We start from the raw sequence: 24,196 nt of genomic DNA on the forward strand, positions 1-24,196 counted from the left end.
ATGATGTCGCCAGGTTGCTTCGTATGCTTTACACAAGTCAAAAAAGACGGCAACCAGGTGTTGGCATCTGGAAAAGGCTGTTCGGATGGCAGACTCGAGGGACACAAGATTATCAGTGGTAGAGCGACCCTGGCAGACGCCACCCTGACATGGAGCCAGGAGGCCACGTGACTCCAGGATCCAACACTACCACCGACACACCATATGTTCCAGCAGCTTACAGAGAACGTTGGAGAGGCTGATGGGCTGATAGCTATCCACATCAAACGGATTTTTACCGGGTTTTAGCACCGGAATGATGGTGTTCTCCCGCCACTCTGATGGAAAGATGCCACTGCACCAGATCCAGTTGAAGATGATGAGGAGATATCACTTGTAGTCAGACGACAGATGTTTGATCATCTGACTGTGGATCCGATCTGGCCCAGGAGCTGCGTCGGGGCAATGTGCAAGGGTGCTGAGGAGCTTCCACTTTGAAAATGGGGCATTATAGGGTTCACTGTGGCGTGTAGTGTACAAGAGGACTTTGCTTTCCATCCGCCGTTAGAGAGTTCAAAAGGCTGGGGGTAGTTCTCCAACGCAGAGGCTCGAGCGTAGTGCTCAGCAAAGTGCACGGCAATTGCTTTTGCATCGGTAGAGAACACGCCATTGATGTTAACACCAGGGACACCTGTTGGGGTCTGGAACCCAAAAAGACATCCGATCCTCTTTCAGATTTGGGAAGGTGACGTATGGCACCCAATGGTCGACATGTACCTCTCCCAACACTCCTGTCTCCATCATTTTGTAAGCAGGCGAATGTGGCCACAGAGCCGCTTAAAGCTATTACGTGCTCTAGGGAATGTGCCACTTATGTCACTGTAGACCTCACCAACACTCTTCAATTGCCTCAGCGACTTCTGGCAACCACCAATTCCGCGGGTCCGGGGGGAGGGGGGGGGGGGGCGGCACCATAGAAATCGCATTTTCTGCTGCAGAAATTATCATTGTAGTGACCTGCTCAATCTCAATCACAACATCGATGGCACCACGTGGGGGAGATTCAACAGTGACAGCAGAGGTGAAGGCTACCCAGTCACCCTCGTTTAAAGCCCATCCAGGGGAGTGACAGGAATATGGGGAAGTGGTCAGTACCACACAGGTAGTCATGTGCTCTCCAGTGGATAGATGGGAGAAGTCCCGGGCTGCAAATTGATAAATCAATGGCCGAGTAACTACCATGAGCCACACTGAAATGTGTCTCGGCCCCAGTATTTCAGAGGCAGAAGTCGAGTTGGGACAGTACATTTTCGACGTCTCTGCCATGGCCAATAAGCATAGTGCTGCCCCACAAGGGGTTATGGAAAGGTTTAGGGAATTGATCAATCAGTGCAGCCAATACATTCAGGGGTACCGCAACATCTGGAGGGAGATATACGTTGCAAACAGTTATTTCTTGCGTCATCCGTATCCTGACAGCCACAGCTTCAAAATGAGTTTGAAGGGGCACAGGTTCACTACAAACTGAGTTCCGGACATAAATGCAAACTCCACCTGACACTATTATATTCGCTACAGTTCTTGTAATATCCCCTGTAGCCATGAAGGGCAGGGGTACGCATTGCTGGGAACCAGGTTTCCTGGAGGGCAATACAGGAAGCAGGTATAAAGCTTAACAGTTGCTGTAGCTCAGCCAGGTGGTGGAAAAAACCACCGAAATTCCACTGGAGGATGATGTGATCACGAGACTGGGAAGGCATGAAACACTCATTAGGCAGTCTGTGCCTCAGGGTGATCTGCTGCCACCAACTTATTTCCTGAACATGCTATATTCATTGTGTCTGAAGGTCTGGCGAGATCTAGGTCCTCAACAGACGCCAGAATATTCACCTCATCCTCAGACGCAGAGCTTGTATGCAGCAGTGGTGTGGGTGCCACTGCAGTTCCCTTGGTCTTGGGGTCTTCTTTCTGGATTTCTCTCACTGATCCTTGGGTTTCTCTGGCTGCGAGGGCTTCACTGATTCAGTCTCCAGGACTGAGGATGATCGTGAAGCTCTACAACCAGCTGCTTTTGGACTCTTCAGCCTTTGGCGGGTGTCATGTTTCTACAAGCAGAAACCTGGGAAGGGAATGACTCGAGGGACCCCTTCCTAGCGAGAGGAGCTTCTCCGGCTCAGAAGTGGGGACTGGTGTCCCCAATGGTTGGGGGGAAGACAGTGCTCCTAAGGTAGGTGGTGCTGGAGCAACAGGGAGGGAAGTGCCCTCCACCATCAGGGGGGCAGGTGTAGTCTTCCAGCTCTGAGAGCCAACTGGAATTCGCGGAACTTCTGGGGCTACAACTGTTCTTGAAGCAGCGGCATAAGAGGAGGTCATAGCAACAGGATGTAGGCTCTCAAATTTCCTCTCGGCCTCAGTGAAGGTCAGTCAATCCAGGGTCTTGTATTCCACGATTTTCCTTTCTTGCTGTAAAATCCTGCAGTCTGGTGAGCAAGGGGACTGGTGCTATCTACAGTTGACGCAAGTGGGAGGCGGGGCACATGGAGTATTGGGATGGGATGGACGTCCACAATCTCGACATGTGATGCTGGAAGTACAGTGCGAAGACACATGCCCAAACTTCCAGCACTTAAAGCACTGCATTGGGGAAGGGATTTATGGCTTAACATCACAGCAGCAGACTATCAACTTGGCCTTCTCAGGTTATGCGTCACCCTCGAAGGCCAAGATGAAGGCACCAGTGGCAACCTGATTATCCCTCAGACCCCAATGGACGTGCCAGACGAAATGAACTCCTTGTCACTCTAAGTTGGCGTGCAGCTTGACGTCAGACTGCAAAAGAAGGTCCCCGTGGAATATAATATCCTGGACCATATTTAAGCTCTTATGAGGCATTATGGTAACGGAAACATCCCCCAGCCTGTCACAAGCAAGTAATGCCAGTGACTGGGCAGAGGATGCCGTTTTTATCAAGACTGACCCTGATCGCATTTTGGATAAGTCGTCCACCTCTCCAAACTTGTCCTCTACATGCTCTACAAAAAACTGATGCTCCATCAAGACAAAGGAATCCCCATCAGCTCTCATACATACGAGGTACTGGGGCGAGCAAGGTTTGCTGCCATCCTTTGCCTGGCATTCCTCTTATGGTGTGGCCATGGAGGAGAACAATTTTAGGATCATACTTCCTTGCCTTCCTTGCATTCTACTGAGACTTGGAATGCTTAGAGACTGCTGGCGTTTGATCACCAGCAAGTAATGACGTGGTACACTCCATCGTGCATTATCCGCCATGATGCCACCCACTCCAACCGGGGGCCCTCCCCACGGGTGCCACCCAGCCACAGTATAGGCCACCTGGCAGGATGGCCACTGCTGGGAGTCCCAATGCCCCAGGGTGATGGACATCTACTCCTTGGCATTCACGGGGAGTTAATGGCGCAGGCATCAGCAGAGTGATCCCTGTGTAGTCACAGGGCTACAACCAACAGGGTACATGAGGGCCCCACCACAATGGACTGGCTACCGTGCTGGATACGTGGTGCAAAGAATTCCATAGTCATTGTTGGAGCAGAAAACGACACTGCATAGTGGGTGGAGGAAAATGCACCCAGGAAGGTGTCCTCACTCAAGAAATGGATGATGAGTGGGACTACAATGCCACGACAAGAAAGTGGGCTACAGATCTCAATGCACGATGGACACAATGCACCATTTAAGGTGCCCTTCCCCAACAGGCCCGCTCTTCGGGAAAATTTTGAAAAATGGAGGTCAGACCCTACAGGGGATCATCACATAAAGGCCGAAAGGTGTGACTCCTTTTAGTTGCCTCTTATGGCAGGCAGGAATACCTCGGGCCTATTCTAACTCCCGGGCCCGCAGGGATGGGGTGGGGACTGAAGTGGTTCGACAATGCCTCCTGGGCAATGAAACACAACAGACCATCAGCAAAGAGATAATATCAGTGACAGAAAGACACCAGTAACCAGATGAGAATCCATGACAGATTCATGATCAAAGCAAATGATCATGACCTTATGTCGGCACTTGAGAAAGCATTACACCTTCCTCTTAACTCCAACTTCATTACCAATTTTTAATAGCAGCATTGTCATGCACCTCATCTCCTACTCATGTGCAAACACAGCAGAGGAAACTTACCAAGGAACATGGAACATTACCAGGGGCCTGCCACATTTGACAAATATCTTTAACGAAAAAATAGCAGCCAGCCAACAGCTGCAAGGACAGAGACTGATAGTTCACAGGATGACTGACAGCGCAGCAACACTGCTCTCATTATGGATTCAAGCTATGAATTACTCAACAGTTTATAGAAAAATTGAGGGTGATCCAACAAGTCACATGAAGAGGAAAACAATGTCCTTTGAAGCTCTGCGGTTGATCAGGAACTGACCAGAGACAGTGCGAATGACACAGATGTGCTTTGCCAAAAAATAAATACAGAAGGCATACAAGTGCAACCTACTGCAAGTAGCATCAGATCATCATGGCACCGTCACCTGTATTCATACATCTTGTTTTGTCTGAAATCAATTTCATTATTAAACAATATATCCAGGCCCCTCTATGATACCAGGTGACCATGTGGAAACCTAATTATCATAATCATATGCTGAGAGGGTGCAAATAGCAACATCCGCTGTGCTGAATTTTCTTTCCTGTTTGTGGTGTGATCACTGACAGCACATTGTCTTCAAATATTCCTCGCAAAAAATTTTCTGTTTAGCGGCAACTACCATAAAAATTCAGATGGTGTGACCACAAGTTGTCCCATACAACAGCAGTAGCATATTTATACGTGAAGGGCACTGAGAAGATTCTGTAAAAGGCTGTTCTTAAACTGGCATACTTGTATCATTAAGTTAATGGCAGATGTGTTGTGTGGCCAGTTGGCTGGGAAACAGTACACAGATTCCTGCAGTGTAGGAACTCGCTCCACTATGGCAGTGGAACAAGACAGAACTCAATCATTCTTAGATGTTCTACCGAAATGTAAATGTAATGTACAATGCATCACTGTGTTCCACCCACCTCCCAAGACCTCAGCTATACCATGGAACTTCGATTTTATGTTTTTCACAATTCTATGCCATAAATTCTTAGCCCCTGTGAAAATCCCGTAAGATCAATGCTAAAAATTCCCTGATTTTATGTTTCTTCCTTGACCTCACTTGACTTCATCCCATTTTCTTATTATTGGCATTTGATATGACTGAACAAGTGATAAGAGGCACAAAAGAGAGTGAGAGAAGAAATGCTGATGTAATACATAATAGGTGTTGCCAACCCAACTTCACCACATGGTTATGATACAACTACTGCTATGTTGCTGCAGCAGGACAGTCAACGCAAAGTGTTCCAGAATGAACCAATATGTGATGAAGAGGCCCAACCACCACCTTTTCTTGTGCCACTTATAACTCAGTCTCATCTTTTTGCATGTATTTCCAAAGTACTGTATTCAGCAACATGATCTATTGTCAACCTTTTAAATCCAAACACTGAGTCTCGAAGAATATGCTCGGTTAGAATCAAGGAAACAACCATTATCAGCTAGTGAGCTCTTATTGGCTGGCAATTTGTTACACCACTCAACAACCAGCTCAGCCACCATGCCACACTAACACATGTAATACGTTTACAGACTTTTGCCTATGAAACATTCGAAAGTTCTAAGGTACTAGATTATGAAGTATCAACAGGCACAGAAGCTATAAATCGAAGTCTGTGTGAGAATTTCATTCTCCTACTCCTACACAGCAATTTTACCAACATTCGTAACGTCAACCGACACAACCATATTGCAAATCTATAAACAAACAAGCAAGAAATTTGGAAACTTTACATTATATAATAAAACTATTAAGGAAAAAAAGGGGTTTTGCCACTAGTAATACTGTAGAGCACACAACTGGAAAGATCATCACTTTTGTTAGTTATGTACAAGGTAACAGCCATTTCGCGACACACTACTGCTACAAATTGTATCTTAAAATATGCAGTTTCGAGGGTTCTTTCATTTTACGTTCAACTCAAAAACGGCAAAACTTTATGGTCTATATGGCGAAATAAACTGAAAACTGTGAAATATGGTGAAAACTGCCAGATAACAATACCTCAGATGTTTGTAACATCTCTGATATTTGTTTTCCACCTTCAGCCAACAGCAATAGGTGACGTCACGCTAATGCAGTGACTTCTAGCATACAGTGTGATAAATGGCAAGCTTACTTGGCAGCTTTCTCCATAACATGGACAATGTGATTGGTGTATAGTAAATGGAGTGACCACAGCTTCCACTTAGGTTCAATTTATGTTGTTATACCTCGTAGGCCCTCCACTACTGTGCATTACTTTTGCTTACGGTAGTTCTGATCAGAGCACGTTGACAGAATCCAGAATGTATCATGCCTTTATCAACTGCAGCTAGCCAATGTAGGCTACGCCATTTGCTATATGTGGCACCACAGCTAACAGAACCTGTTCAGTGAACAGTTGTGTGGTGGCCCATTCGTCTTCGTTGGAGGCCTAAATGGTGTTTAATGCATTGCGATGGCAGACAGATTGTCATAAATGTAACAGATTGCTTGGACAGAGAAACAGTGAAATCACAGCAGCCTCAACTTTATTTTGTATTCATTGGTATCAGTAAGTACCACATGCAAAGAAAAACTCGTGTGTATATATATGTTTTCACTAAACCTGCTGTGTTTGCACTACAGCAAGCGACGAGTTCGAAGGCAAACAGTGCATGTTGGCAATATTGCAGAATGCTCCACTTTAACTACTCAGCACAATGAACAAGGAAAAGTTTGCAAGCAGTACACTGCAGGTCACTGCTCTTGTGACACCAAAGTATGCTGCGCTGCCACTGACTACAGAAAGAACACAACAACCCCACACTAGATTCACACACCCTTCACTGTACTTCAAAGTTTTCAGTTTGATTCAACATGTTCATGAATTTTTGTTTTCTGGATGAGCAAAAACGAAAGATCTCCCAAAAACACGTGTTTTGGTGTATAATTTGTGCTTGTAGTATGTCAGAAAATAGCTCTATTACCTTGTAGCCGAAAACCAATTTCAATTTTTTTATGTGTTTTTACTTCTGCTACACATCTGTGATTTTTAAGAACCAATGAAATTCATTACTACAAATTATTGTGTAAACTCTGTATTGTACATTTCATTTCCTTCACTTACATAGATTTTATATAACATATTGGTGAGGATTATGATTTTAATCATATAAGCCAATTATATACATTTTGCTCATATTTTGGGGTTTTTAACATTTTCCTCAAGTCTGCATTTTCCTCAAATATACGTTTTTTATGGCTGGACCACAGGAAAATTTAAGATATGCAGCTTAACCGTCAGCCATTTTCCCTGCCTTTGGAGCCCAAGCATATATTACTGAGGCAGTATGTATAGTAGAAGAAAGTTGTCATGGGCACAAATGATGGCTCGAGATGCAATATTCACACAAACTTTCAGTTTATGGGAACAGTTTTATCTACCAGAGTAGTACTTCCTGCCACTTTTGCACAACAAATCGTACTAAAAATGGTGCATTTTGGAGAGATCTTTTATGCGATGCATTAATGAAATTGCTTATTTTCAAAATATACAAATACAAAACCAATCAAATATGGCATGCTAGCTTAGGAAGCTATTATTAAATTACTCAGATAGGTAAAGGAGATGAAAATCATCATCATGGGGGACTGGAATTCAATGGTAGGAAAGGATGAGGAAGAGGAGTAGGTGAATATGGACTCTGAGTAAGGAATGAAAGAGGAAGTTGCCTTGTAGAATTTTGCGTGGAGTGTAACTTAATCATAGCTAACAGTTGGTTTATGAACCATGAAAGAAGGCTGTAGACGTGGAAGAGGCCTGAAGACACTGGAAGGTTTCAGATGGATTATATAATGGTAGGCCAGAGGTTTAGGAACCAGATTTTAAATTGTAAGACATTTCCAGGGGCAGGTGCAGACTGACCACAATTTATTGGTTATGAACTGTAGATCAAAACTGAAGAAATTGCGCAAAGCTAGGAAGTTAAGGACGTGGGACATGGATAAACTGAAAGAACCAGAGGTTGTAGAGAGCTTCAGAGAAAGCATTAGGGAACAGTTGTCAATGATGGGGGAAACAAAACAGTAGAAGAATAATGGGTAACTTTGAGAGATGAAATAGTGAAGGCAGCAGGAGATCAAGTAGGTAAAAAAGACGAGGGGCAGTAGAAATACTTGGGTAACAGTAGAGATATTGAATTTAACTGATGAAAGAAGAAAATATAAAAATGCAGTAAATGACACAGGTGAAAAAGAATACAAACGTCTCAAAAATGAGATTGCCAGGAATCGCAAAATGGCTAAGCAGGGATGTCCAGAGGACAAATGTAAGGATGTACAAGTATGTATCACTACGGGGTAAGCTAGATACTGCCTACAGGAAAATTAAGGAGACCTTCGAGAAAAGAAAGCCACCTAAGCAAAGAAGGAAAAGCAGAAAGATGGAAGGAGGGTCTATACGAGCGTGATGTATTGAGGGCAATAATATGGAAATGGAAGAGGATGTACATGAAGATGAAATGGGAGATACGATACTGTGTGAAGAATCTGACAGAGCACTAAAAGACCTAAGTTGAAACAAGGCCTTTGGGGTAGACAATATTTCATTAGAACTACTGATAGGCTTGGGAGAGCCAGCCATGACAAAAATCTCCCACCTGATGAGCGAGGTGTATGAGGAAAGCAATATACCTTCAGGTTTCAAGAAGAATATAATACAGTATAACCATACTTTTGCTTTCATGGAATTAAAGTTTTCCCACGATTTACAACATTTTTTATCACTCCCATTAAATTCCCTATATCCACAATGTTAATTCATACACGATTTTGCATCAACGTATTTATAATTAGCCTGCAATTTATGCTTTATGAAAAATATTCGTGGGAAAAAAAACTGACATAAAATGATACTGGCATTATGTCGGGTGACAAGTAGTAGTCACATCTGCAAGGTGGCTGATAGGAGTAACTAGGTTTGTATGAATAAACGTATCATGACCAATCACAACAATTTCAAAATTGTCTCTACAGCGCATGCGCAGTTATGCGATTATTGTAATCATCGTCACACTTCTGTTGAACCATATTTAGTGCGTTTCGTCTTTTGGTGACTTGTAGCACTACTTGACACCTTCATTCAATTTGCGTTGCTGAAGTAAAAATTAGTGGCAAGATCTTATGGGGCCAAACTTCTGTCATCAGCCCCTCAGCTTACACACTACTTAATCTAACTTAAACTAACTTACACTAAGGGCAACACACACACCCATGCCCGAGGGAGGACTCGAACCTCCGACGCAGGGAGCCGCATGGACTACGACAAGATGCCTCAGGCCGCGCGGCTAACCCGCGTGGCTGTTGCTGAAGTGTTTTCGGCTTAAACACAGTGCAAATTAAGTACATTCTCATGCTGAGCAAAACGTGTTTCAGGGATTTATTCTCACTGTTAAGTGCAATATTTACAAATTTATTTTTTCTGATGTTACACAAAAAAACAATGTGAGTGATAGTTTGTGAGTTTGTGGTTTTCTACATAACTGAGGAAGCACAGTACTGGATAATCTCAAAAAGATCACTACAGTTTAAGAGACGCAGAACACCACATACGAAACCACCACAAAGAGCACTTATGTAAATATTTTCACTTGATATCAAGAAAAAATTCTCGAAATGCACTGTGCTAAGCATGAAAAAATATATAACTGATGCAATGTTTCATTATTTAAATTATGAATGACAGCTGCGGGAATTTCAAAAACATCGATAATGGCGTTTGAAATTTAATCCAACATTTCTGCTTCCCAATTGTCAGTTCACATTACATCAGCAGTTTTTGTTAGATAATAAACCATTGTTTGATAATGAATAAGTCCCTGACATGAGTATTTTGACGCCTATTTTGTGCATGTACATAAAGTGCGAAAATGCCAGGGGATATCCTACACATAACTTTTACAGCTTAAAATTTTATTTCCCACATTTTAAACCAGTCCCATGAAAAGTGTAAAAGCGGGTTTTCACTGTATTTCCAATCCCAAAGAAAGCAGGTGTTGACAGGTGTGAAAATTACCGAAGTATCAGTTTAATAAGTCATGGTTGCAAAATACTAAAACAAATTGTTTACTAACGAATTGAAAAACTGGAAAAACTGGTAGAAACCTACCTCAGGGAGTATCATTTTGGATTCCGTAGAAATGTTGGAACATGGAAGGCAATACTGATCCTACGACTTATCCGAAAAAGTTTTTGACAATGTCGACTGGAATACTCTTTTTCAAATTCTAAAGGTGACAGGTGTAAAATACAGGGAGCAAAAGACTATTTACAATTTGTACAGAAACAGATGGCAGTTTTAAGAGTCTAGGGGCATGAAAGGGAAGCACTGATTGAGAAGGGAGTGAGACAGGGTTCTAGCCTATCCCCGATGTTATTCAATCTGTATATTGAGCAAGCAGTAAAGGAAAAAAAAAAGAAAAATTTGGAGTAGGAATTAAAATCCATGGAGAAGAAATAAAAACTTTGAGGTTTGCCGATGACATTGTAATTATGTCAGAGACAGCAAAGGTCCTGGAAGAGCAGTTGAGCGGAATGGACACCAAAGGAGGATATATGAAGGACACCAATAAAAGCAAAACGAGGATAATGGAATGTAACCAAATTAAATCAGGTGATGCTGAGGGAATTAGCTTAGGGAAAAACACACTTATAGTAGTAAATGAATTTTGCTATTTGAGTAGCAAAATAACTGAAGATGGTCAAAGTAGAGAGGGTATAAAATGTAGACTGGCTATGGCTACGAAAGCATTTCTGAAGAACAGAACTTTGTTTACATCAAGTATAGATTTAAGTGTCAGAAAGTCTTTTCTTGAAGTATCTGTATGGATTGTAGCCACGTATGGAAGTGAAACATGGACTATAAACAGTGCAGACAAGAAGAGAATAGAAGCTTTCGAAATGTGGTGCTACGGAAGAATGTTTAAGATTAGATGGGTAGACCACATAACTAGTGAGGAGGAGGTACTGAATAGAAATGGGGAGAAGAGGAATTTGTGGCACAACTTGACTAGAAGAAGGTATAGGTTGGTAGGACACGTTCTGAGGCATCAAGGGATCACCAAATTGGTATTTGAAAGAAGAATGGAGGGTAAAAATCGTAGAGGGAGACCAAGAGATGAATACAGTAAGCATATTCAGAAGGATGTAGGTTTCAGTAGTTATTTGGAGGTGATGAGGCTTGCACAGGATAGGGTAGCATAGAGAGATGGATAAAACCAGTCTGTGGACTGACGACCACAACAAACAGCTTCAGAAGCAATGAAATGAAGATTGCAGCTTTCTGATGTGCTCCCATCAGTCCATCAGAGCACAGTACAAGTAACCTAGTTAGCCAACCTTAACGTATTTTGAGATAAAAAGACCCAAATATTTACCACCATTTTGATTTCAATGTTTCCAAAGCTAACATGCTGTATCTGAAGTTTGAAAGAAAAATTTTCAAATATTTTGTAGTATGTTATCCTATGTGACAAGCTTCAGTTTCACTTATCAATATATCTCTGTTCATATTTATAGAACTGAACAAGTCTGAAGACTACTGTTATAGTCACTTTTAAGCAATCCCATTTTTGACATCTTGACAGTAAGGTAGTAATGTATAATTATTAAATATACGAACTCACTGGAGTGAGTCACTCTATGACATCAGATGTTATTGAAGTCTACATTCACTGCATTGTACATTTGGACAAAAAAATGAATACAATACCTCAGATGTGTCTGTATCTCTATCTCGCGGAGAACTTGTCTTTCTACTCTGGCACCAGTAATTTCTGATTTCATCATTACTTTCAGCGCAATTATAGTCCCTGTTGTCTTCTCTCTTGCCATATACACATGTCCAAACTTCCCTTCACCTAGAGGACGGCCTATTTCGAAGTCATCAAGACACCATTCCTTCCTGCAGAAATACATGCCACAAATAAAATCCTTGGGAATAAGTTTACCTGGTTTGCTGTCATAATCATTGTCGCAATGTTAAATTGCAATGAAACAATAATAATAAAAGTTAAATTAAAATTACAATTTTCATCTGGTGACCTCTAAATACGTTAAAATGCAATTAATTAAGGCTATCTTTTAGAAATGGTACTCCTTGTCATCTCAAAGCTACCTTAAGAACACCAGTTCACAAGTGTCAGAACATACATTAAATGACTATTAGCATGCTAGACTCACTGTGCTTGAGGAATTTAAGGAAAGCTGAGGTTGATGATTTACTCATTTGAGGTAGAACAACTATGGTATATGCCACTCTGAACAATACTAGCATTCACCATAAGCATTTTAGGGAAATGCTAAATCTGAATGAACACACAAGAATTTCAGTCCTGCTCCTTTGAATCCAAGTTCAATGTCGTAACAACCAGACCATGTAAACTTAAGTCAACAAAACTGCAAAGCAAATCATCCCACTATGCATACACATATTGAATGCAAAGAATTGCTCCGTAAGAACAATCACATCAATTAAAGCTGCAGTGAGACCATTTTACAGCAGGGTGATGGGAGTTGCTGCCACAGGTAAGGGAACTGTGTAAAGGGTATAACCACCATCTTTCTCAGACAAGGCAGCAAAAGGTATCTACTGTCTCATTGTGGATCACCTGCTCTCTTCAAGGAACAGTCCTTGGCAGTACTGACATGGACCAGGAATTTGTGAAACAGTCAATCTAGCACAAGAAATTAAGACATGTCACAACGAAAAGAAATAAAACAATGTCAATGGCTATTATTAACTGTTCATAAAGATTGTTATCAATAATAATAATAATTATTATTATTATTATTATTTCTATTTTTCTCATACCTTAGGTCTGGTTAAAAATGGAAAGTGACGCGGACCTTGATCAAGGGTCACTTCCTTTTAACTGTATGGTATATGTTACATTGTATTTAGGAACTTTCAGGTTATTGAACACGTATCAATAATTACGGATTTCTGTAGTTGTATATATACGTTTGGATGTAGCTGTATTGCATTGATGTACTGGTGGATATCGTGTGGTATGACTCCTGTAGTTGATAGTATAATCGGAATAACGTCAACTGTATCCTGATGCCATATGTCCTTGACTTCCTCAGTCAGTTGGATGTATTTTTCAATTTTTTCTCCTGTTTGCTTTTGTATATTTGTTGTATTGGGTATGGATATTTCAATTAGTTGTGTTAATTTCTTCTTTTTATTGGTGAGTATGATGTCAGGTTTGTTATGTGGTGTTGTTTTATCTGTTATAATGGTTCTGTTCCAGTATAATTTGTATTCATCATTCTCCAGTACATTTTGTGGTGCACACTTGTATGTGGGAACGTGTTGTTTTATAAGTTTATGTTGTAAGGCAAGCTGTTGATGTATTATTTTTGCTACATTGTCATGTCTTCTGGGGTATTCTGTATTTGCTAGTATTGTACATCCACTTGCGATGTGATCTACTGTTTCTATTTGTTGTTTGCAAAGTCTGCATTTATCTGTTGTGGTATTGGGATCTTTAATAATATGCTTGCTGTAATATCTGGTGTTTATTGTTCGATCCTGTATTGCAATCATGAATCCTTCTGTCTCACTGTATATATTGCCTTTTCTTAGCCATGTGTTGGATGCGTCTTGATCGATGTGTGGCTGTGTTAGATGATACGGGTGCTTGCCATGAAGTGTTTTCTTTTTCCAATTTACTTTCTTCGTATCTGTTGATGTTATGTGATCTAAAGGGTTGTAGAAGTGGTTATGAAATTGCAGTGGTGTAGCCGATGTATTTATATGAGTGATTGCCTTGTGTATTTTGCTAGTTTCTGCTCGTTCTTGAAAGAATTTTCTTAAATTGTCTACCTGTCCATAATGTAGGTTTTTTATGTCGATAAATCCCCTTCCTTTCTGCTTAATGTGAATCTTTCTATTGCTGAATGTATGTGATGTATTCTATATTTGTGGCATTGTGATCGTGTAAGTGTATTGAGTGCTTCTAGGTCTGTGTTACTCCATTTCACTACTCCAAATGAGTAGGTCAATATTGGTATGGCATAAGTATTTATAGCTTTTGTCTTGTTTCTTGCTGTCAATTCTGTTTTCAGTATTTTTGTTAGCATTTGTCTATATTTTTCTTTTAGTTCTTCTTTAATATTTGTATTATCTATTCCTATTTTTTGTCTGTATCCTAGATATTTATAGGCATCTGTTTTTTCCATCGCTTCTATGCAGTCGCTGTGGTTATCCAATATGTAATCTTCTTGTTTAGTGTGTTTTCCCTTGACTATGCTATTTTTCTTACATTTGTCTGTTCCAAAAGCCATACTTATATCATTGCTGAATCCTTCTGTTATCTTTACTAATTGGTTGAGTTGTTGATTTGTTGCTGCCAGTAGTTTTAGATCATCCATGTATAGCAAATGTGTGATTTTGTGTGGGTATGTTCCAGTAATATTGTATCCATAATTTGTATTATTTAGCATGTTGGATAGTGGGTTCAGAGCAAGGCAGAACCAGAAAGGACTTAATGAGTCTCCTTGGTATATTCCACGCTTAATCTGTATTGGCTGTGATGTGATATTATTTGAATTTGTTTGGATATTAAGTGTGGTTTTCCAATTTTTCATTACTATGTTTAGGAACTGTATCAATTTAGGATCTACTTTGTATATTTCAAATATTTGTAGTAACCATGAGTGGGGTACACTATCAAAAGCTTTTTGGTAATCGATGTATGCGTAGTGTAGCGACCTTTGTTTAGTTTTAGCTTGATATGTCACCTCTGCATCTATTATCAGTAGCTCTTTACATCCTCGTGCTCCTTTGCAACAGCCTTTTTGTTCTTCATTTATAATTTTGTTCTGTGTTGTATGTGTCATTAATTTCTGTTTAATGACTGAAGTTAATATTTTGTATATTGTTGGTAGGCATGTTATGGGGCGATATTTAGCTGGGTTTGCTGTGTCTGCTTGATCTTTAGGTTTCAGATATGTTATTCCGTGTGTAAGTGTAACAGGGAATGTGTATGGGTCTGCAATGTAACTGTTAAATAATTTAGTTAGATGTGAATGTGTTGAGGTGAACTGCTTTAACCAGAAATTTGCTATTTTATCATTTCCAGCGGCTTTCCAATTGTGAGTAGAATTAATTGCTTGGGTGACTTCATGTTGCAAAATTATCACTTCAGGCATTTGTGGTATCATCTTGTATGAGTCTTTTTCTGCTTGTATCCACTGTGCAAGTCTGTTATGTTGTACTGGGTTTGACCATATGTTGCTCCAGAAGTGTTCCATGTCTGTTATGTTTGGTGGATTGTTTATTTTAATGTGTGTGTTATCTATTGTCTGGTAAAATTTCTTTTGGTTTGTGTTGAATGTTTGGTTTTGTTTCCTTCTATTTTCACTTTTTTTGTATCTTCTGAGTCGTTTGGCTAATGCTTGTAATTTCTGCTTCTTTTCGTCTAATTGCTCTGTCGCTTCTTGTTGTGAGATTTTACCTAACCTTTTTCCGAGATTTCATTTCTTATAAATTGTGTTAGCTGTCCGATGTCTTTTCTCAGTTTTTCTATTTTGATCTGTAGCCTGTGTTGCCATGCTGGTTTTGTGGGTTTCTTCTGTGTGTTGGTTGGTTCTGATCTCTGCCTAGTGTGTATATTTAGTGTAGTGAGTGCTCCTATATAAACCAGTAGTTGTAACTCTTCCATAGTTGTGTTTTCATTTATTTTGTTGTGTATGATTGTGTTGATAGTTTTTATTGTTGTTTCGACTTGTGGGTTATTTGGTGGTCTATGCAAGAATGGTCTAATGTCTGTATTTGTGTCTTTGTATTCTATATATGTTAGCTGAAATTTTTCTTCTATATCTAACATCTGTGGCACTTCGTGTTCTATTTGTGCTTGTTCTGGTGGCTGTCTTAAGATTTCGTTTTCCTCTGATTGTTTAATTGGTGCGTGGTGTTCTTTGTTTGTTTGCTCTGGGATGTTTGAGTCCATTACTGTATTCTCTTCTTCTTCTGATTGCACATTATTTTGTTCCAGTATTTGTTGTACTTGTTGTTTGATGTTTTCTAATTCTGACTGGGGTATCCTGTTATTTTTTATTATTACACGGATCTGATCAGCTAGTCGTCGTTCTGTTAAAAATTTTAATTCTGGGTATCTGGTAATAAATATTGTGTATACTTGTGATCTGTATCCAGTTGTGTTGGTTCCTAGGTTTGTTGCTTGGTAATAACAGAACATGAGGTGTCGATTAACTTCATCTGACCATCTCATCCTCTGTCTTTGTTTTCCTTCTAGGGTGGTTGCAGGAAGCATGTCCTGCAAAACACCTCTATTTGGATTTAAATCATTTTCCAGTTGGCTAGCAGTGTCGTTACCATTGTGGGCGGGCATAGGGTTCAAGCGTCGTCCCCGACCATGACGGTGCTTGTCCGAGGCTTCTTTAGTTCTGTCCTGAACCAACTAATCACACTAAAAGGGGGGGTTAGCCATTATTATTATTATTATTATTATTATTATTATTATTATTATTATTATTATTATTATTAGTAGTAGTAGTAGTAGTAGTAGTAGTAGTAGTTGGTTCAGGACAGAACTAAAGAAGCCTCGGACACACGGAATAACATATCTGAAACCTACAGATCAAGCAGACACAGCAAACCCAGCTAAATATCGCCCCATAACATGCCTACCAACAATACACAAAATATTAACTTCAGTCATTAAACAGAAATTAATGACACATACAACACAGAACAAAATTATAAATGAAGAACAAAAAGGCTGTTGCAAAGGAGCACGAGGATGTAAAGAGCTACTGATAATAGATGCAGAGGCGACATATCAAGCTAAAACTAAACAAAGGTCGCTACACTATGCATACATCGATTACCAAAAAGCTTTTGATAGTGTACCCCACTCATGGTTACTACAAATATTGGAAATATACAAAGTAGGTCCTAAATTGATACAGTTCCTAAACATAGTAATGAAAAATTGGAAAACCACACTTAATATCCAAACAAATTCAAATAATATCACATCACAGCCAATACAGATTAAGCGTGGAATATACCAAGGAGACTCATTAAGTCCTTTCTGGTTCTGCCTTGCTCTGAACCCACTATCCAACATGCTAAATAATACAAATTATGGATACAATATTGCTGGGACATACCCACACAAAATCACACATCTGCTATACATGGATGATCTAAAACTACTGGCAGCAACAAATCAACAACTCAACCAATTACTAAAGATAACAGAAGTATTCAGCAATGATATAAGTATGGCTTTTGGAACAGACAAATGTAAGAAAAATAGCATAGTCAAGGGAAAACACACTAAACAAGAAGATTACATATTGGATAACCACAGCGACTGCATAGAAGCGATGGAAAAAACAGATGCCTATAAATATCTAGGATACAGACAAAAAATTGGAATAGATAATACAAATATTAAACAAGAACTAAAAGAAAAATATAGACAAAGACTAACAAAAATACTGAAAACAGAATTGACAGCTAGAAACAAGACAAAAGCTATAAATACTTATGCTATACCAATATTGACCTACTCATTTGGAGTAGTGAAATGGAGTAACAGACCTAGAAGCACTCAATACACTTACCGATCACAATGCCACAAATATAGAATACATCACATACATTCAGCAATAGAAAGATTCACATTAAGCAGAAAGGAAGGAGGAAGGGGATTTATCGACATAAAAAACCTACATTATGGACAGGTAGACAATTTAAGAAAATCTTTCTAGAACGAGCAGAAACTAGCAAAATACACAAAGCAATCACTCATATAAATACATCGGCTACACCACTGCAATTTCATAACTACTTCTACAACCCTTTAGATCACATAACATCAACAGATACGAAGAAAGTAAATTGGAAAAAGAAAACACTACATGGCAAGCACCCATATCATCCAACACAGCCACACATCGATCAAGACGCATCCAACACATGGCTAAGAAAAGGCAATATATACAGTGAGACGGAAGGATTCATGATTGCAATACAGGATCAAACAATAAACACCAGATATTACAGCAAGCATATTATTAAAGATCCCAATACCACAACAGATAAATGCAGACTTTGCAAACAACAAATAGAAACAGTAGATCACATCGCAAGTGGATGTACAATACTAGCAAATACAGAATACCCCAGAAGACATGACAATGTAGCAAAAATAATACATCAACAGCTTGCCTTACAACATAAACTTATAAAACAACATGTTCCCACATACAAGTATGCACCACAAAACGTACTGGAGAACGATGAATACAAATTATACTGGAACAGAACCATTATAACAGATAAAACACCACCACATAACAAACCTGACATCATACTCACCAATAAAAAGAAGAAATTAACACAACTAATTGAAATATCCATACCCAATACAACAAATATACAAAAGCAAACAGGAGAAAAAATTGAAAAATTACGTCCAACTGGCTGAGGAAGTCAAGGACATGTGGCATCAGGATAAAGTTGACATTATACCAATTATACTATCAACTACAGGAGTCATACCACACAATATCCACCAGTACATCAATGCAATACAGCTACATCCAAACTTGTATATACAACTACAGAAATCTGTAATTATTGATACATGTTCAATTACCCGAATGTTCCTAAATGCAATATAACACATACCATACAGTTAAAAGGAAGTGACCCTTGATCAAGGTCCGCGTCACTTTCCATTTTTAACCAGACTTAACGTCTGAGACAGTAAAGAAATAATAAATAATAATAATAATAATAATAATGTACCACAAAGATTAGTCACAAAGTGCCAACACTTGTTATCTCTCCAGTCTTCAGGGTAAGAAGCCATGAAGACCAGACAAATGTTCAGTTTTTAAGAAAGCTGATCTGAAATTTTCCTTTTAGTTTGCAGCCAGTCTCAAATTAAGGACAGAATCAATATTTTAAAGTATCAATACATGTACACGACATGCATTAAAATGCTAAGACTTGTCTGTTAATGTAGATTTTCTGAATTTACCTCGAAGTTTTAGTTTTTAATAATAACCATAGTACAACTATCTGATCGTATCTCAGTTGAATTGTCTGAGCTCTCCCAGTGGTGACTCAAACTGCCACTGAAGTTCATTCTTTACAATTTCTATACACATAAATCCATTTCCACACTTGCTAAAGAAGTAACGAAGTGGGAAAAGAAAGTCACAGAAGTAGCTGTCACTGACCGGTACACCTTAGTGTGTCTGCAGGCACATGGTGATCAGCATACTCACAACTCAACTGAAAAATCTTCACCCATATATACAGTATTCAATGTTTGAGCCCCAGAAAAATACAGAATATCGCATTCAGAAATGAGTTGCCAGACCTAAAACGGAAGCAGAGTATCCTGCATCCGATCCAGCTGCTGAAATAATGTGGCTTTGCACATTCTTGGTGGAGCTAGGTGTCAAATTGGAACATACAAGTCAATTATTTGTTGTCGACCAGATCCCATTGCAGTTGTCAAAAAAACAATAACCACCACCAAAGGACTAAACATGCAGACAAAATTTCACTATATGAACGTATAAATGATGATTCTTTTATTGTATCCTATGCCTAGTCCAAAGATCATCTGACAGACCGGTTTACAATACCAAGGAAAAGTTTGAAACTAAATGTAGATCTTGTCTTTGAAATTATCAAACAAGAGTGGGAGTGTTACATTTTGTGCTGCTTGTCATGAGAGTTTGTGTGCAGGTGAATAATATTTTATTCATACAGCTGATGTTTTTATATCTCTGCCACTTATGATGACACACAATCTTTTGTTTCCTTACATTCTTTTTGCCTTGTTATCATTGTTAATAGAGTCTGTTCTGTGTCTGTGTCTGGAGTTTGAAGTGCCTTCTTTACTGGAGTAATAAAACTTATTCACACCAGTATAATAGGCTGATTATAGCCCTGTCCAAGAGGACAAAATATTACTAACATTTTGTAGTTACTTCAAAATACAAAACAAAATTTGGGTGGAATCAAAATTGAACATAACATTTGTTGCACACAGAAACTTGCCATGTACCTTAGAAAATTATTTATAAATCTACAACTAGTTCCAGCAATCTCCTTTTAATAATTAAAATCAATACACATTGGAAATACTTTTTCCCAAGTGCAGTAATTTAGCAAAACAGCTATAATCTTTGTAGACAATAGAACTGTGGAAAGATTACAGAACTGCAGATGGTAATTTCAGGTGCTATGTCCTTAACTTTTATCCCTGCATTAATAGTCAACAAATTAAGCATTATTATCTGGTGGAGTTTATGTAACCTTAAATTTAATTTTGTGGAAATACAAAAAAAATGTTCTGTTCTAAATATTGGTGGAAACTATATTTATGAACCTCCACGGAAATACAGAAGCGTCCGATTCCACCCATCTTCTTTGACCCATGACGTCACAAATATGGCGGAAATGACCATAAACCACGAATTCAATATGGCGCCTATGACGTCAATACGTAAACATGATACACATGAAAATACATTGAAAAACTCACACACACACGTTCCACAAAAAACCTAATGACACTAGCGAGACAAGTGCGGGAAATACGGAGTTTTTGGGTGGGGACAAAATAAATATACACAAATTCAGACAGACACTCCCATGCAAAACCACACAAAACGACGAAAAACACCGGCAACACAAAACTCCCAAAATTCCACTAAACACGATATCACCTGGAATCGGACACTTCCCTTGATCTATATAGCTCAACAGCAGCTCCTGATCCCACAAGTTAGAATCTACCACTTCCCTTGATCTGTATAGCTAAATAGCACCTCCCGATGCCATAAAATGGAATCTAACACTTCCCTTGCTCAACAACTCCCAATACCTGAACACCAACAGCCACAACCACACATTGTAATGCAACACTTCCCTCGACCCCAACCACACACACACACACACACACACACACACACACACACACAAAAGAAAGACCCAACCCAGCCACACCCCAACCCCCCCCCCCCAAACCAACCACCCCCCTCACCACAAAATAAAATACCCATAAACAAAAACCAAATGCAAAATAAAAAATCTCAATTGCAACAATGTGTCCTAAGCAAAAAATGTTACTACATGTAGAGAAACAATGTTTAGTTTTCCTATCCTTGGTTATAGGACATACCATGCACCTACTTTGTGACATTTTTAAAGAGCAGTTTTATTGGAATTTGTGTTACCATTTTTTTCAGATTTAGATTCCATTCCTCACATCAGGGAAAATTCCTATCTTGCTACTTTTCTGAGACGTTAACAGTTGAACTTGGTGAGCAACAAGTTGTTAAGAATTGATTCATAGACTACACAATTCTTTTTTTTAAGTTACAATTTCAGATTAACATATTTGGGAAACCAGAGATACGGCAGAACTGTTGTAGGGTTTGATAAACCTTGGTGGGTCAAGCCTGCTTTGACCTATGGTGTTGTGATATCACTAAGGCATGGAGTTTTTGAGTTGGCTGTGTTTGTGGATGTGGACATGCAGGGTTTAATGTGTAGTGTGGGTTCATCTGAGTTATGGTTGTCGTCGTGCTAACACGGATCTGAGTTTAGGTAGGGCTTTGGTTGGTAACAAGGGTTGTGGAAGTGATTTCAGTGAGTTATGGTGTTTTTTTTTCCTTTTTCCTTTTTTTTCATTTATATGTCTTGCCTTTTTATTATGTCTGATTAGCTTGGTGACAGTTGTGCCAAAAGCAGTTTACGTTTTTTATTGTTTTGTTACACACGAACATCACAGTGAAGTTCACAAGTGTATCATTATGTTCTGAGATGGGTGATGACGTCTGACATACAGTTTCTTCAGATGTTCAGTCTTATTGCTGAATATGTTTGGAGTTACATTTGTGGCAACTACATGAAGTTGACAAGAGTTCTGGTGGCATGTACCAGCATGCATTGTCGGTACACGAGGTGGTATTGCTGGAGGCTTTTGTTGGTAGTAATTTTTGTTTTGGTTTTATTCTGGAGTAACTGTGGTGTTTTGTGTGTTGTATTTCACAGTAGGTCGGTCGTGTTTTAACTGATGTAGTGAATATGGTGTATTTGGGTTTTTGTGTTTTGGTTGCACTTTTCAGAGTTGTAGGTGCTAGTTTTCTTGTATCAATATCTATGGTTGAGCTATACAGGTCATGGATGATGTCCAGTTCCTGTAGTTTTGTTGGTGTAGAGGAATGTAATTTAAAGGTTTATAGATTTTTTCTCGTATGGTGCCGTGTTTTTTAGTTGTAGGATATTTAGATCATCCCGCCCTAAACCACAATTTTCCGCCGGGCTCCTGTTACTTTAATTTTAGTTTTGACATGAGATGTTATTGTCTCATTTTTATTTTCTTCTTCGCGTTTGTAGTGACGTCGTTGTCATTTTGTATAGGCTGCAAGTAGCGGTTTCCACCATATCGATGACGTCGTGGGGTCAGAGAGACTGGTGGAATCGGACGCTTCTGCAATGTATCTCTCTACCTCCAGAAGCAAAGCTAAACTACAATAACGCTAAATACAGCATGCAAAAATAAGCTGCTAAGAGTTTCGATACACATTATGTGCCCTCCATGACAATACATCATTTAGCGTGTATACAACTCCAGCACAATAACCAGTATTGACAGCCTTTTCACCAAAGCAATTAGTGAGAAAAATTACTTACGGTTTTCCATTACGTAGTGCTATTTGCTCTTTCAGCTTCTGTACGTATGCATCCAAAGCTGCTTGCTGCGTCGACTGCAAAATGCATTTCAGATACCATTCACTCAAAAGGCAAGCGAAAAGATTACTACTCATTATAGGGGGGCAGGAGTTTCTAAGAGTGCAGAGCCTTTGTTACGCATCTTCCTGTACTTACATTACTTGCAATGTACGTCTCGTTCATTTTCTAAAAAAATCGAAACGACTGTCTCTATACTACGACACCGATATCAACAAAACATTACAAACATACAGAAACAAACTACGGTCATTTAAATTTGAACGTCCCACCAAAGATGCTGCAATGCAAGTACAGTATCACCAACCACGGCCGTGCACCAACATAAAACTCTTCACGGCACGTACATGCAAGAAATTATTGTGCTCTACGCCCTTTCACACACAACTGTCTGTATGCGCAAATATCTGCACAAAAGTCTTTGCATGCAATAAATCGCTGCAATTTTTGTGTTCACACGACACAAGTTTCAGTCTACCGCTCGCTCGCCATCTGTCGCCATAGAAATGAAATTTCAGTACCAAGTGTCTAGGCTCTCGCATCCTCAAATTTCTTTTATTTATTCAGAAATTCGTATTGCAGAGAATTCTGTTATATTCTGTGATCGTAACTTGTCTTTGCAAACAGAATCCGAGAAACAGAAATACCGATTGAAATTGTGTAGACAATGGCAACGTAAGCGAATGAAGTTTCCGCACATAAATTTATTTCACAAGTTGCAGGGCGAACACAACCTTAATTGTGCGAAGTTATTTGCGGATGGATTTGGAAACATATAATTACCTTTTGACTCCCATAGAACCTCGTACAATGTGAAAAAAATATTTGTATGCGATGAACAGTTTCTCCACTAGTGCGGTCGGCGATTACTTTAATACTCCTGGCAGCAGGAAGTAGCTGTACAATGAGCTAAAATTCTCAACTGCAATTTCGAAACAAGCATTGAGTTAAATAATGCCCAAGTCATGTGAAGTTATTTACTCTGTCCGGAAGGAGGATTTCACAGAGGCAAATAAAGTAAATCAAATCTGCAACACATCAGTTCTGTCAAGTTACAGGTAATAGTTCCATAGTGCAATGTGTTTCAACCTCAGTACGCATTAGGAATTACAGGTGAGGCCGATGAGCTATAGTTTGTTTCTGAATTGGGATTTCCATTTCACTGCCTGAAGTCTACCAAAAACCTTTTACAGACTTTTGCGCCAGAATGTAAAACTCCATTTTGAACTCTAGGGATTCACAGTCTACCGAGATAGTTTTACTTCTGAGAAAGTGGTAGTGGATTCTACAGTTCACCTCTAAT

General features: G+C 39.4%; 1 protein-coding gene across 1 annotated transcript in view; it reads right to left on the bottom strand.

The window, feature by feature from the left end:
- The window catches only part of LOC124595132 (aurora kinase A-A-like), a 107,827-nt gene extending 84,655 nt beyond the window's left edge, over positions 1–23,172 (bottom strand). The window contains exons 1-3 of the mRNA XM_047133729.1: positions 23,032–23,172; positions 22,837–22,910; positions 11,845–12,036 (exon numbers count right to left, since the gene is read on the bottom strand). Of these exons, the coding sequence (XP_046989685.1) occupies positions 11,845–12,036; positions 22,837–22,910; positions 23,032–23,058 (293 nt within the window). The 5' untranslated portion in view covers positions 23,059–23,172. The remainder of the gene's footprint in view (positions 1–11,844; positions 12,037–22,836; positions 22,911–23,031) is intronic.
- Positions 23,173–24,196: the final 1,024 nt, after the last annotated feature.

This window comes from Schistocerca americana, chromosome 2, assembly GCF_021461395.2.
Source record: "Schistocerca americana isolate TAMUIC-IGC-003095 chromosome 2, iqSchAmer2.1, whole genome shotgun sequence".
Classification (NCBI taxonomy): Eukaryota; Metazoa; Arthropoda; class Insecta; order Orthoptera; family Acrididae; genus Schistocerca; species Schistocerca americana.